The 16,472-nt window shown below is 30.6% G+C and overlaps 2 protein-coding genes across 2 annotated transcripts; both read left to right on the top strand.

The window, feature by feature from the left end:
- Window positions 1-1,499: 1,499 nt before the first annotated feature.
- On the top strand, window positions 1,500-2,987 carry LOC140866624 (cyanidin 3-O-galactoside 2''-O-xylosyltransferase FGGT1-like). Its single transcript, XM_073271654.1, has one exon. It carries the CDS (start codon window positions 1,510-1,512, stop codon window positions 2,869-2,871), a length of 1,362 nt encoding a protein of 453 aa, XP_073127755.1. The 5' UTR covers window positions 1,500-1,509; the 3' UTR covers window positions 2,872-2,987.
- A 3,228-nt stretch (window positions 2,988-6,215) lies between these two features.
- On the top strand, window positions 6,216-7,804 carry LOC140867312 (cyanidin 3-O-galactoside 2''-O-xylosyltransferase FGGT1-like). Its single transcript, XM_073272388.1, has one exon. The coding sequence runs from the start codon at window positions 6,226-6,228 to the stop codon at window positions 7,588-7,590; it is 1,365 nt and encodes a 454-aa protein (XP_073128489.1). The 5' UTR covers window positions 6,216-6,225; the 3' UTR covers window positions 7,591-7,804.
- Window positions 7,805-16,472: the final 8,668 nt, after the last annotated feature.

The following is a 16,472-nucleotide window of genomic DNA, read 5'->3' as shown; positions in this document are numbered from 1 at the left end:
AAATGGAGGGTCTCGGTTTTTGCTCTGAAATCTGAATGAATCATCTCAATTACACGTATTAAAGCTGACTCCTCAATTGAAATTCTGATATGTATAACCATATTTTTAATTTAGTCCCTAAAAACTTTAAAAATTGCAAAACAGCCCTCGACCCTCTTTTTATTTCATTTTTAATCCTAAATAATTTAAGAATATTAGAATTTCAATCTAAACTCTAAAAATTATCAAATTAAATATTCTCGAATTAAAATAAAATAATCTCGAATTAAATCAAATAATTCCGAGCCTTACAGGGCGATATTGAACACTTATTTGAGACGAAAATAGGGCTTTTTGAGGGAAAGAATAAAAAAAAAGAGGGCCCTACTTTGAAAGGACTTTTGAATTTTGCCAGATTTTGGAAAGACAGCTAGAGAACTTGGAAGAGAAGACACGAAGAACACAAGCAAGACCACCATCGCTGAGAATTTATTTATTCTTCTTCTTCTAATTTATTTATGATGAATTCAAACATTAGGATTTTGTTTGATTTTGATATTATGGAGTAGTCATTCTTTGATTGGGGTCACGATAGGGCCAGACTATTGATTTTTGTTCATGGAATGGATTGATTGATGTTTTGATTTATTTTATGTTTATTGATTAATATTTATGCATATTTCTTGCTTTTAATTTGGCCAATTAATTGCATGTTTGTTGTTCGATCTGGACTTGAAATAGAAAATATTGAAATTAGCTTCAAAAATATTAATCAGCACATGGTTAAAATGACTAGAAATAGTATTTGGTTTCAGTATACGATTTTAGGCGAAAGCTGAGATTCCATAGTTGCGAATGCGTTTTTGTTTAATTCAATTCAATTAGAAATAATTGGACGGTTAAATAAAAATAGAATTGTTAATTCTAGAAATAGATTAATAGTTATTATAGGGAATTTCATCAATATGAATAATTCTTGCTTTATTAAATCCAATACGTGGAAATAATTGATGTCTGGTACCGTTGTGTGTTTCTGATCATTTTTTTGAAATTTAAATTCGTCTAGAATCTATTTTGCAATTAAATTTAATTAAAATTTTTGCTTTATAATAATTTATTTTATTTTAATTAGTAGTTAATTCATAAAAATCTCTCATTTTATTTAGCCTAGATTAAATTAAATAATTTATATCTTAATATTTTAACAATAGTATGTGTGAGATCGACTTAAGTTCTATCCAATTATATTATAACTTGACCTAATTGACTTGCTAAAAATTCACAACCGAAATGATCAGTCAACGATCAAAACATAACATAAAAATAGACAAATTTATAGAAGAAGAAAAAAATCATTTTCCAAACGTGGTTGAGTTCCATAATGTCCAACTCTACAATTATTGACGTGGGGCTACACCCCAACTTGTCGGCGGGGACAATTATTGATTGAATGTTGCAATCTGGTAATGTACTAAAGCTCCATTTCCCTTGAAAATATATATCTTGATTTACACCAAAAACGAAAGAGAGATGAGTGAAGAGAAGTTGAAGATAGTGATGTATCCATGGCTGGCAATGGCGCATCTCACAGGATTTCTTCACCTCTCCAACAAACTCGCCGAAAGAGGCCACTCCATCTTCTTCATCCTCCCCACAAAAACACAGTCCAAACTCAACCAATTCAATCTCCACCCGCATCTCATCACCTTCATACCCATCACAATCCCTCACGTCCAAGGCCTCCCCGAAGGTGCCGAAACCACCGCAGACATTCGTTTTCCGATGGGTCCGCTTCTCAGGCACGCCATGGATCTCACACGGCCCTTTGTCCATTCTTTGCTCCAAGAAGTCAAACCCCATTTCGTGTTGTACGATTTCACGCATTGGTTGCCAGCTTTGGCGAGGGGACTAGGCGTTAAATCCGTTTGTTATTGGATCGTAAGCCCTGCATCTGTAGGCTACCTCCTCCGCGACGACCCTGACACCGACGCTTTGCTGGAACCTCCCACTGGTTTCCCTCCATCGGTAATCAAGCTTTACCCGCACGAAGTGCGTTCGTGGAGGCCGAGGTGCACTTTGAAAGAATATGGATGTGACGACATGAACTTCGTGCAGCGCTTAATTGTTTCGGTTGAGGAATGTGATGCGCTTGGATTCAAATCGTGCAGAGAAATGGAAGGTCCATATTGTGTGTTTCTTGAAAAAAAGTACAAGAAACCGGTGATTCTAGCAGGACCCGTGTTACCGGAGCCCCCCACTGTAGGTCTAGACGAGAAATGGCGGAATTGGCTTGATCAGTTCGAAGCCAAAACAGTAATCTTCTGCGCATTCGGCAGTGAAGCCATACTGAAACTGGACCAATTTCAAGAACTGGTTCTGGGCTTAGAAATCACAGGTCTTCCGTTTCTAGCTGTACTGAAACCACCCGAAGGATGTAAAACAGTGGTAGAAGCATTGCCCGAAGGCTTCAAGAACAGAACAGAGAAAAGAGGCGTCATCCATGGAGGTTGGGTGCAACAACAGCTGATCTTATCCCACCCTTCCATCGGATGCTTCGTCACGCATTGCGGGTCGGGCTCGTTATCGGAGGCGATGGTGAACGAATGCCAGTTGGTGCTGATACCATATCTGGGTGACCATTTCCTCAATGCAAGATTGATGGAGGGAGATTGGAGGGTCGGAGTGGAGGTTAAGAGAAGAGAAGAAGATGGATTTTTCACAAAAGAGGGTGTGATGGAGAGCATCAGATTGGTGATGGAAGAAGAGAGTGAGATTGGGAAAGAGATCAGGGCAAATCATGGAAAGTGGAGGGATTTCTTGTTGACCAAAGGACTCGAGGATTCTTACATGGATGAGTTTGTTCAAAAGCTGGGAACCCTCCTCGTGGACTGACTTCAAATTCTTGGTTAAGACTTTGCACTTGTCGCATTGTTTTCCCTTTGAATAATATTGTGGTGTTTGAATGTCTAATGCCAAGGAATAAAATGAAGGGAAAATGTTAAATTTACATAACAATAATATATTGGGTTATATACTACACATAAATTATAAAATTATTTTTCTACTTTATTTGAAAAAATTCTTTTCAAATTATATTAAGGATGTTTAAGTAATTTCAAATGACCCATGTAACCATTCGTGTGCATGTAACATTATTCATTAAGTAAACAGAGTTAGACAATTATTAGGTAGCGTCTGTAAGTTTTTTTAAAAAAATGATAATGGATTATTTCTTAGGGAGTGTTTGCAATAGATTGTGCTTTTGTAGAAGTGATTAATTTATAAATTATAAAAAAGTTAAGAAAAATCAAAAGTTGGTAGTGTTTGAAAACAAATGTGAAAATTTAAAAATCAATGTTGGGTAGTGTTTGATAAATAAGTGATTAGAGTGATTTTAACAATGACCTTCTTATTAGAATCACTTTTGGAGAATCATAATTACCACATGACTAGCTTTTGGATTTCAATTAATTTAAGCATAAGCTAACACATAATCTAGGTTTAAGAAACACATAAAAATGATTTTTTAAGTTAAAAGCTAACAATCACTTTTTTAGTGATTGCAAACACTCCATTAGGTAGCGTTTGCAACCTCTAAAAATAAGTGATTATGGAGATTAATATTTGAAGATTAAGATTACGATTTGCCTTAGTTCTAAATTTGTATGGCATAGTTCTAAATTTGTAATTGATGTGCTTATTCTACCTTGCTATGTATTTATGAATTATGAGCTTTTGAATTTTCATTGTGTATGTGAATTTAAATGTCAAGAATGAAATATTCTCTTATGTGTTTTTTATCCAAAAAACTAGTGAACGTACAACTATAAACTCACCGAAAAGTTACAACTGCATTTTCCTATATTATTTTTTAAAAAATAAAACGCTCAAAATGATCATCTTTCGACGAGTTCAAGATCTTCATCAGAGACGAAATGGAGCATGAATATTTAATTAACACAATGGTTTTGTAAATCAAATATCGTTCATCTTATTGATTTATATTATATAACTTGATTGTTATTATGAAAAATCTAGGTTTTATATTTGAGATAGTATCTGTTTCATTTCATTTTTGATGTCAAAACTGGTCAGCAAACCCAAGCACCGTCATAAACCTCAAATGGGTCGGTACAGGCTGACCAATCAATTGACGGAATTGAAAAAATCAACTCAATCCAACTCGACCAAATCCATTTTGGTTTGTGAGTTCGGCATACCAATCCTACAAAAAAAAAAAAATTACAAAACTAATGACAAAAAAACCAACAAAAACCATATTTTATAATATATTATCTATACCATATAATAATATGAACTCTTAGAATTACCACTTTCATCAAATTAATGAATGAAAAATATTTCATTTACTACTTATAAGTTATAACTACCATTTTTCAACAATATTTTCTCAATTTAAAAATTAAAAAAAATTAAATATAATATAAATTATTTATGCACTTTAATTTTGTAGCGACCCGTCCTCGATCACATACTAAACAATTCTAATAACATGCAATTAACTTAAGATAAATATATACAGTTAAACAAAAAGAAAACTAATTATTACAACCCAATTGAACAGATTGAAAATAACCAAAATGTTATCCAATCAAATCGAAAACATACGATAAACCAACTGAACTGAAACAAGATCACCACTCTCCGGTAAGTTACAATGGTTGCCACAATGACTACTTCTGTGGGTTCGTTCTTCCTAAGACTTGAGACTTGGAATGGGGTGTCCAAGAGAAAATCGAGGACATGAGCGATGAAAGCTCTCATTATGAAAGTACGAGTCAAGAACGGAACCAGAATTATTTAGTAGAGAGGGCTAATTAATGTTTTATGTTTTCATAATTAAATAGGTTAACAAATTCTTTACACTGCACTAATATTTAATACTATTAAATTATATATATTATATTTCATAATCAGATTTTCAAAAAAATAATTTTTTTTAAATATTTAACTGTGTGATTAAGAAATTTATTTTTATTCTTAACTTGCTTGAATATTTAATTATATTATCCAAATGTACCATTTAAATCTTTTTCTCTCTCACACCATCAATTCCTTACTAATTGCCTTGCAATTTTTTATTAGTATTTATCAAAGAAGAAAATTGAAAAATAAACAAACTCCCCCTCCAAATTAATCCACAAGTTTTTTAACGGAAACTAAAAAACTAAATTTTGAACTAAAAAGGTTTCATTTCGATATCCAAAATATTTCAAAAACATGCTAAAAACCACAAAGTCCAATAAATGTAGAGAAGAATTGGGTATATATATATAGCCGCGGGAAGTTAATCCACATCACCGTATATATATATATATATATATATATATATATATATATATATATATATATATATATATATTCCATGAAATATATATATTTCATGGAATATATATATTATTAGTCAATTTTATTGTAAAATACATTAAAAAAAATTGGTGTACAAAATTTTGATTGTAAAATTAAAATTTAACATATAACTTTAGTTAAAAATATTCCTGTCAATCAAAATAATTTTTAAGTGGATGAAGATTGTTCTTTTAAAATAATACAAACTAATAAATAATATTATTTTTAATTTTAAGTGGATAACATCTCCATACCCGCCCCAATATGATTCGAGGATTTTTAAAAATCTACGAACCCAAACCCATACCCAAAAATTCTCCCCCATACCCGCCCTGTTTTGGATTTTCCTCGAATATCCAAACCCGTGGAAAAAATTGTCATCTGTATCCATAATCGACTTGGTAGATATTTTGATAATGCATCCAACTCTACCATTATTACTAATGTGGGGCTAGAATAGAAGAACTTGTCGCGGAGAAACAATTATATATTGATTTTTTTTAAAGGTTAACCCGACGGAAACCTCATTTCATATGAGTTAGAAGTTCATTGGCTCATGTGAAAATTAAATCGATGGATAATGTAAAAACACTTTGTTATCCCTTCACACATGCAATATAATGTGAAGTAGTTTAACGATCGACAGGGAAAATAATCGTGTTTTTCATTAGATACAGACATACAGTACATTGGCAACGGGAAACATGTCGTTAGTAATCTAAAGTAAATCGTGACGCTATTACTAGAAGACAAGATTCCAAAGGCAAGAAAAATGCATGTCATCCCCTAACTTATCTTCTATAAGATGGAACCTCGTCTTTTCCGAATCTATTAATTTCCCTTCAAAATATATTTCTTGGCAAAAACAGAAGAGAGATGAGTGAAGAGAAGTTGAAGATTGTGATGTATCCATGGCTGGCCATGGCGCATCTCACAGGATTTCTTCATCTCTCCAACAAACTCGCAGAAAAAGGCCACGAAATCTTCTTCATCCTCCCCACAAATACACAATTCAAATTGAACCAATTCAATCTCCACACCGATCTCATCAGCTTCATACCCATCCAAATCCCTCACGTCGATGGCCTCCCGGACGGCGCCGAAACCACCGCAGACATTACCTTTCAGATGGGTCCATTTCTCAGGCACGCCATGGATCTCACACAGCCCTTGCTTCATTCTTTACTCCAAGAAATCAAACCCCATTTCGTTTTCTACGATTTCACACATTGGTTGCCAGCTTTGGCGAGGGGACTAGGCGTTAAATCCGTTTGGTATAGTATCGTAAGCCCTGCCGCCGTAGGGTACCTCCTCCGCGACGAGCCTAACGCCGATGCTATGTTGGAACCTCCCTCGGGTTTCCCTCCGTCAGGGATCAAGCTCAGCCCACAGGAAGTGCGTTCGCGGAGGCAATGGTGCAATTTGATAGAATACGGGAGTGGCATGAAATTCGTGCAACGCTTGCTTATGTCAATGGAAGAATGTGATGCGCTTGGATTCAAATCCTGCAGAGAAATGGAAGGGCCGTACTGTGATTTTCTTGGGAAAAAGCACAAGAAACCGGTGATTCTAGCAGGCCCTGTGTTGCCAGAGCCACCGACCGTAAGTCTAGACGAGACATGGGCGAATTGGCTGGATCAATTCAAAGCCAAATCAGTGATCTTCTGCGCATTCGGCACTGAAGCCATACTGAAACTGGATCAATTTCAACAACTGGTTATGGGTTTAGAAATCACAGGTCTTCCGTTTCTAGCTGCACTGAAACCACCCCAAGGATGTAAAACAGTGGAAGAAGCATTGCCCGAAGGCTTCAAGAACAGAACAGAGAAAAGAGGCGTCATCCATGGAGGTTGGGTGCAACAACAGCTGATCTTATCCCACCCTTCCGTGGGATGCTTAGTCACGCATTGCGGGTGGGTTTCGATATCGGAGGCGATGGTTAGCGACAGCTGCCAGACGTTGGTGCTGATACCACACAAGGGGGACAATTTCATCAATGCAAGATTCTTGGAGGGAGAGTTGAGGGTCGGGGTCGAGGTTAGGAGAGGAGAAGAAGATGGGTTGTTCACAAAAGAGGGTGTGATGGAGACCATCAAAATGGTGATGGAAGAAAAGAGTGAGATTGGGAAAGAAATCAGGGCAAATCATAGAAAATGGAGGGATTTCTTGCTCACCAAAGGGCTCGAGGATTCTTACATGGATGACTTTGTTCAGAAGCTTAGAAGCCTCCTTGTGGACTGACTTCAAACTATATATCAGTCCTTTTATTCAGTGTTAAATCTACATGATTGAATAAACGATCGAAAATGATGATGGCATATTTTACCATCAATACTGTTAATCGTTCATATGTCACTCACTTAAAAAAATTAAAAAACTTGTCTGATTTTTTCTTTACAATGCATAGTACTCTAAAGATGGGGTGAATAAATCGTGAAGATTATTTAAATGTAAAGCGGAGGCCGGACGATTCTTTACAATGTATAGTACTCATAAGTCTTTCATAAGGTTTCAATGCAATTATTCAATACTTTTTCTCTTGATCATGAATATTATACTGATAATTTGTTTAGAAGTCATCTACCCTTAATTTTCTTTGATGGTTCAGTTCGGGAAGAGAAATGGTTCGAGGTATTTTATTAGATGCGATTTTTTTAATCACATCAAAGTCAATTGATCAAGGAAAGTTTGGAAATCCGTGGTTGGATTACAATATCTCAAACATATTTAATTGTTTTAATTAAACTTACTGAAGCACATCGGAGTACCTTTAGATAGAAAAAGGGATGGTAAACAACACCTAGCTATATCAAAGTTTATATGGTATAGGAGTATTTAATTGTTATAGATGATGTCTGGAACACACGGGCTTGGGATGACATAAGAAGACTATTAATTTCAGACAACAATAATGGTAGAACAAGATTGACTAGTTACGTGGGTCGCCGAGGGATTTGTAAAACCAAGAAGATCGAATAGCATGGAAGGGTTGCATGCAGAAAGAGTTCTTGAGAGACATTTTTGCGAGAAATAATCTTGTCTTTGTGTATAAATATGATTCATTTGGGAAACCGAAAAGATGTGGCATCCACGACCTATCTATTTCTACTATAAATAAATAAATCTATCTACTATATAAATAATAATAAAAAAAAGGGTAAAAGGGTGAATAAAGGCCAAAGTTTTTTTATTGTGAATTGTCATAATTGACCAAATTTTGTTCATTGGAGTGTTAAATGCAAGGGGTATTTTTGAGAACTGCATGAAAATTATAAGGACATTTGAAAAAGCACAATAATTCTTCTCTCTCCTTACATAGATTAATGGGTTAATATTAATTGAGTTTGTATTTATTGTTAATAATTGAGTTTGTTTTTATTAATTGGGTCAGTTTGTTTGTTTTATTGCGTCTTATTTTTATTGAGTTTTTAATTAACTCTTAATATCTGAGTTTTTTTAATGAGTTTTTTTTTGGGTTTTAATTGGGTTAGCTCTTGTGAATTATGTTCTAAGTGAATTATTTTTATTTTTATTTTTATTTTTAATATTAATATTTATGGGTAATAATGATTTTTTATCTTGAAAAATATAGAATTATGAGATAAATTAAGAGAAAAAACTGTTATGATTATAATAATATAATAGTAAGATACTAATAAAAATGACGAATTAATCATATTGAAATAGATAATGAATGACATAAGGATTGTAACAAATATAGCAATAGAAAAATTCACATACTTTTTGTACTATGATAATAAAATAACTGATCATTTAAAGTATTTGAGCAATATTTACACTTCTACAAAATTTGTGTTTAATATAATATATAGATATATAACATCACCAAAAAATTTATGAAGAGTAAGTTTCATTATGTGATAATATGTTAATAAAATCATGCTATATTAGAAAGAAAATAAAAAATAATATAAAATTTTTTGAACTCTTTAAACACAACATTTTAATTGGGTTTTATAAAATATCATATTGCATTTGTAAAATTAATCATATACTACAGCAATATAAGTGAAATCAAAAAATAAATTATTTCATATAGTTTCTTTGTTATTACAAATAAATTGTGTATATTCACCTCTTCTTTAATTATAAAAATTCACCTTCAATGAATTGGTTTGAATTATTTTCTATAAATTTAAGATACAAAATTTTAAACACATTTTTTTAAAAAAATCTAAAAAATATATAAAATTTGGTTACGACATATTTATAAAAATATTTGAAAATAATGATACATCATAATTCAATAGATATATGATCATAAAAATAAATAAGAGAAATAAAATTTTATCGAAACATAATTCTTAGGAAAATCTAAAAACAATTAACATAAAAATGATTCAGATGTTATGCATGAATTATTTAAAATTATTAAAGATAATATATATTTATTTTATTATGACTTAAAAGTGTAAATAGAATGACTAAGTTTTTCACTGTGGATTTTTTATTTTGCCTTTAGGTTGTATATTCATTCGATTAATTGTATTGATATGAGATTTTCTACACAGTGTTTTAAAATAGTAAGATACTAATAAAAATGATGAATTAATCATATTGAAATAGATAATGAATTACATAAGGATTGTAACAAATATAGCAATAGAAGAATTCACATATTTTTTGTTCTATGATAATAAAATAACTGATCATTTAAAATATTTAAGCAATATTTACACTTTTACAAAATTTATGTTTAATATAATATATAGATATATAACATCACCATAAATTTTATGAAAATAAGTTTCATAATGCGATAATCTGTTAATAAACGCATGCTATATTAGAAAAAAAAAATAAAAAAAAATTGAACTCTTTAAACACAATATTTTAATTGGTTTTTAAAATATCATATTGCATTTGTAAAGTTAATCATATACTATAGCAATATAAATAAAATCAAATATAAATTATTAATTTCATATAGTTTCTTTGTTATTACAAATACATTGTGTTTATTCACCTCTTATTTAATTATAAAAATTCACTTTCAATAAATTGGTTTGAATTATTTTCTATCAATTTAAGATACAAAATTTAAAACACATTTTTTTTAAAAAAAATCTAAAAAATATATAAAATTTTGTTACGACATACTTATAAAAATATTTGAAAATAATGATACGTCATAATTCAATAGATATATGATCATAAAAATAAATAAGAGAAATAAAATTTTATCGAAACATAATTCTTAGAAAAATCTAAAAACAATTAACATAAAAATGATTCAGATGTTATGCATGAATTATTTAAAATTATTAAAGATAATATATATTTATTTTATTATGACTTAAAAGTGTAAATAAAATGACTAAGTTTTTCACTGTGAATTTTTTATTTTGCCTTTAGGTTGTATATTCATTCGATTAATTGTATTGATATGAGATTTTCTACACAGTGTTTTAAAATAGTAAGATACTAATAAAAATGATGAATTAATCATATTGAAATAGATAATGAATTACATAAGGATTGCAACAAATATAGCAATAGAAGAATTCACATACTTTTTGTTCTATGACAATAAAATAACTGATCATCTAAAATATTTAAGCAATATTTACACTTCTACAAAATTTGTGTTTAATATAATATATAGATCTATAACATCACCATAAATTTTATGAAGAATAAGTTTCATAATGTGATAATTTGTTAATAAACGCATGCTATATTAGATAAAAATAAAAAAAAAATTGAACTCTTTAAACACAACATTTTAATTGGTTTTTAAAATATCATATTGCATTTGTAAAGTTAATCATATACTATAGCAATATAAATAAAATCAAATATAAATTATTAATTTCATATAGTTTCTTTGTTATTACAAATACATTGTGTCTATTCACCTCTTATTTAATTATAAAAATTCACCTTCAGTGAATTGGTTTGAAATATTTTCTATCAATTTAAGAGTACAAAATTTAAAACACATTTTTTTTAAAAAAAAATCTAATAAAAAAATAAAATTTAGTTACGACATACTTATAAAAATATTTGAAACTAATGATACGTCATAATTCATTAATAGATATATGATCATAAAAATAAATTAGAGAAATAAAATTTTATCGAAACATAATTTTTAGGAAAATCTAAAAACAATTAACATATAAAAATTCAGATGTTGGAAAATAAAAATATGCATAAATTCTTTAAAATTATTAAAGATAATATATATTTATTTTATTATGACTATAAAAGTGTAAATAGAATGACTAAGTTTTTCACTGTGAATTTTTTATTTTGCCTTTAGATTGTATATTCATTCGATTAATTGTATTGATATGAGATTTTCTACACAGTGTGTTAAAAATATAAAAATTGAAGTATAAAGTTAATATATGTTTGAAAAATAAAATATATTTTTACTGAAATTATTTTAAAAAAATCATGTATATTTAATACTTTTATCTTTAAAAGTGTGAATAGAAATAAAAAAAATTCATTAGAGAATTTTCGATAGATAATTGCATGAACATTTGGTGGAAAATGAATGTAAAAAAATAAAGAAAAATATAATATAAAATTTATGGATAATTTGGAATTTAAATAAAATTAAATATTATAAATTTCATTCATAAATATTAATAAATCAAAGATAATTATGGAAAAATAAAGAAAACATTGTAATTTTGGTCCGCTAATATTTGCAAATTATGATTTTGGGTGTATATTTTCATATCAGATAATTACCCCTATGAAATCTCAAGATTCTAAAAGACCCATTATGAAAAATAAATTATCTATTAACTCTTTGTGTTTTCAAATCTTGAGCACTTATATCATCATGTTTTCAAGTTTGAGCGCATGCCCTTATCTATACGTGTTTTTGTAGGCGTTTATATCCAAAATTTGAAACACATGAACTTAATAGATATAGATTGTGGGGACCTCGGATTGCTAATCACATCTTAGGGCAAATAATGATTAATAAAACAATTAATCAAACAATAAAGAAATAATAAAACCAAGAGCTAAATTTTTATTTTTTTTTAAATTCAAGAACCTCGCTCGATCGGATGAACTCGTCCGATCGAGAGAGCCCAAGTCCTCAGCTCTCGGATTTCAGGACTTTTCGGGCTGCAGTCGATCCCATGTACTCACCCGGTCGAGCGACCTCCAATTGCTCAATTCTCTATTTTGAAAATTCACGGGCCGCACTCAATCCTACGAGTTCACAGGATCGAGTGTGCACCCTGTCCAGAAAATCTGCAGATTGTATTTTGCTGTCAAATCTTGATCATTCAATCCAAATCAGTCAAATACCAACTCAAATCCTGGTTTATCACTTCTAAAACATGCATATATACATGTAATAGGTTTCAAACATCAAATCATGTGTTTATTACATCAAACGAATAGCAAAAAAATCACGAAACTACAAGCTACACCAAATCTCAAAAGTGAGCTTCTAAAACAAAGTTTCATATAAAGTTCGATGCTATCGAAATACCATTCTTCAGCTTAAACCAGAGTCCACACTTGCTAAGTCTCGCTCCCGAGCTGTCAATGTCCTATCAGACTAGCTCATACCCCATCTGTTGCAATGCACACATACAAAACAAAGCAACAACCAGATAAACTCCGGTGAGAAATCATTCTCAGTATAAAAAACATATAAATGCGTTAAATAAATCATATCAAATCTAATCGTAATCGACTCAACAATAGAGTAAATAACGCATATATCGATCAAGAATTGATTTATATCTCGTCGTTGCCATCAAGATTCGTAACCGATCTTGATATGGATATCCATATATTGTATTCGTCTCAGACTAGAAAATAAAATCGCCTCAGATCTTGTCATAGAATCAATTTAATATAATATCATATCATCATCGTAATCATATCGACTCAAAGATCCACTACCTGAGATGGATCGACAACATAAAAATCAAATTGAAAAGATAAACAAGTATGTGATTTTGGCGGGACAACTCAAGAAACTTCATTCTCGAGTTTCAAATCCCTGACTCGCGATGTCGTCTTATGCCTTCGTATTTTTTATGTTTTGAACGCTTCAAATCTAAAACATAGCATCAAAACATTCATATCAAACTTCATTCAATCTTATCATTTCATAATCGATTCAAAATCATCATTCATCTTCAACCAAATTCAATTCAAACCTCAACTTCTTTTTCGTCGGTTTGAATTCAAAGTTCTTGATTCGTTAGCCTTCAAAATTAATCTGAAATGGAAGAATAAAATTACTACAACATCAATAAAATCTCAAATAACATCTTAGCTCAATCATCGACTATCAAAACGGCTTCAAATCTTGAATCAACGGCGTAGCGATTGAAAATCGGTAACGGACAAAATATTGAAACCATTTCCAACTTCAAAACAATTCAAACGTATATTCAAATCAGTAAAACATCATCATACTCCTCATATCAGCAGCTATAATCATCAAATATAATCTGAAATTCATAACAAACACAAACAATAGTCGTTCGTCGATTCAATTTTGAATATACGAAGTATAAACATTCAAGAACACAAATATACCATCAAATTCTGATCTCTACCAGATTTCAATGTACAAAAAATGCCAAAATAAATCAAAACTTACATCAAATCGAAGTTCTCGTCGCAAGGATTTCAGAACAATTTTCAGAATCGAAATCGGACGAGCGGATCAAAAGTTACGATGATTTGAAAATCGGAAATCAAAAGAAAACAAAGGTCTCGGCTTCCTCTGTTCTTCAAGGTTTCTGAATGCAAACTGAAATAACACGTATCAAGGTTGACTCTTTATTCAAAAATCGGATATGTATTGACATAATTGCACTTTAGTCCCTGAAAATTCATAAATTGCAATTCAGTCCTCGACCCTCTTTTTAATTCAATTTCAATCCTAATTTAAGAATATTAGAATTTAAATTAAAACTCCAAATATTCCCAAATTAAATATTCTCGAATTAAAATTAAATGATTTCGGACATTCTTGCAGTTTAGTCCTTGAACTTCTCTATATTTGCAAATTGATCCTTGCTCGGATTTCACCGTCGAATTAAATCTTTTTTCATTCTCGGAACTTGGAAATTAAATCCCATAAATATTCAACTCGAATATTTAATATTTTAATTTAAGAATTCCCGGAATTTAAATCTCAAAAACCGTAAATTCTCAAATTAAATATTTTCGGCTCGAAAATTAAATCTGTAATTTTCATACCTTCTCAAATCAATAAATTAATAACTTAATATTTTCGGGCCTTACAATTTCTCCCCTCTGAGGAATGATTTCGTCCTCAAAATCGCATTCAATCGAAATATCAATACTGATAAATTGAATGATTATCTGAAGTAATTCTCACTTCAATCATATAACTCTGATCTTCGTATCTCATCTCTTCATCTCTTATCAGATTATCTCTTCTAATCTGCGTCTATTCTCTTGTATTCTGTATCTATTCCTTCTTACTTTAATTAACTGAAAAAAATTCTTTCTGAGCTGTTTCTCTCCTTAATCAAGGATCTATCGAATATTTGACTTAACTCAGAATCTCTTCAATATCTATTTCATCTGATTAAAGCACATAGGAAGAATCTATTGATACTTCCTTAACTTAGATATGTGGAACAAATCTGATCCATCATATCAAGTTGGAAAGAATAATTCTTTCAATAAAATCATCAATTCTGTCTGAAATCTCATTCAGTGAAATTCAGTTTCAGTGACGACTTGTTTCTTTCTCTATATCATTCTATGCTCTGCATAGAAAATATATCAAGTCTACAATGTCATTCTGTTCATCGCTTCAAGATCAATATCTACTATTCATATTCTGAATATGTACTTCATATACTGCTCTTTCTCTATTCTGAATCGAAAGATGTTTCACGAATAACTTTTTCGCTGACCAATCAGTTCCAGCTTTTAAAAGTTATATCTATCATTCACTTACTAACTCTGTTTCTTCTTCTCTGTTCTCATTTCGTACAGATTCATATTTATATTCTCTGTGTATTTCCAATCACATCTGATCCGATGTCGGATACTTCTGAAATATCATTTCCACACAAAGAAATCTAGTTTCCTTCTTATCGTATAATCAAAGAACTATCTCAATATCGACTCGATAGCTTTTACAGGAATCATATAATCAAGTGGCAATACATCAAGTCAATTAATACCGAATCAGGTATTAAAGTTCTGAGAATATTCTCAAAATTTGGAAAATCAACTCAGATAATCCATCAATTGGAGAATGGTATAATGCAATCACATATAACCAAACACTCAGAACATCAATCCATCGATGCCACAATCTATCAAAGAAATCTAAATTCTCTATCTTTACAATAGATTTCAATAATTCCTGTAATCTCATCATATCATTAACTTCTTAACAGCTATCTATTCATATATGTATCACATCTCATACAGCGTATTCTTAAAAATTTGATTAGTCTGTTCGGACTATCCATTAATCAGAGAATAATATACTGTATTCACAGATTTCAAAGTACTCAGAGCTTTTGATAATCTATATCATGTCCGATATAGTTTATTCTTGAAATTCGATTCATCTGCCCTGACTATCCTTCAATTCAAGGAAAATATGTTGTACTTTCACATCAAAGAGTACTCCGAGTTTTAGATACTCTGAATCATAATTCAATAGTAAACCTACTGTCTCAATATGAAACAATAATCCTTGGATTTCTGTGGAATCTCACAACAATTTTGATCACAAATCAGTGATCTGATCATGATTATAGATCATCTTATTCAGTAATTTCAATCAATCTGATCATAAGTCATATCATATTATTCAGTAATTCAAATCAATTCAATCATCACTACCAAAGTTTACATCATGCATACTGCTTCATCTTGGTAGTTTAGTAAAGTAATCTATCAAATCATGACTTCATTCCAATTCTGGAGTCTCTAAACTGTCACTGAACCCATCTGGTCAATACTTTTCAACTTCAATTGAAACTATCTCTATACATTTAGCTTCTAAAACGTACAAATTCTATTACAATTGTTTACTTTATCAGAGGATAAAAAAATTATTGGATGAATATTGAATTCATTGTTGTGCATTTCTTTCAGAATCTGATATCTCT

The sequence above is a fragment of the Henckelia pumila genome, chromosome 4 (genome assembly GCF_033568475.1).
Source record: "Henckelia pumila isolate YLH828 chromosome 4, ASM3356847v2, whole genome shotgun sequence".
Taxonomy (NCBI): domain Eukaryota; kingdom Viridiplantae; phylum Streptophyta; class Magnoliopsida; order Lamiales; family Gesneriaceae; genus Henckelia; species Henckelia pumila.
The sequence above is the reverse complement of the archived record's forward strand: the minus strand, read 5'-3'. Positions and strand labels throughout refer to the sequence as shown.

Coding starts and splice junctions, on each gene's coding strand:
- LOC140866624 (XM_073271654.1), top strand. CDS start 1,510: ATGAGTGAAGAGAAGTTGAAGATAGTGATGTATCCATGGCTGGCAATG.
- LOC140867312 (XM_073272388.1), top strand. CDS start 6,226: ATGAGTGAAGAGAAGTTGAAGATTGTGATGTATCCATGGCTGGCCATG.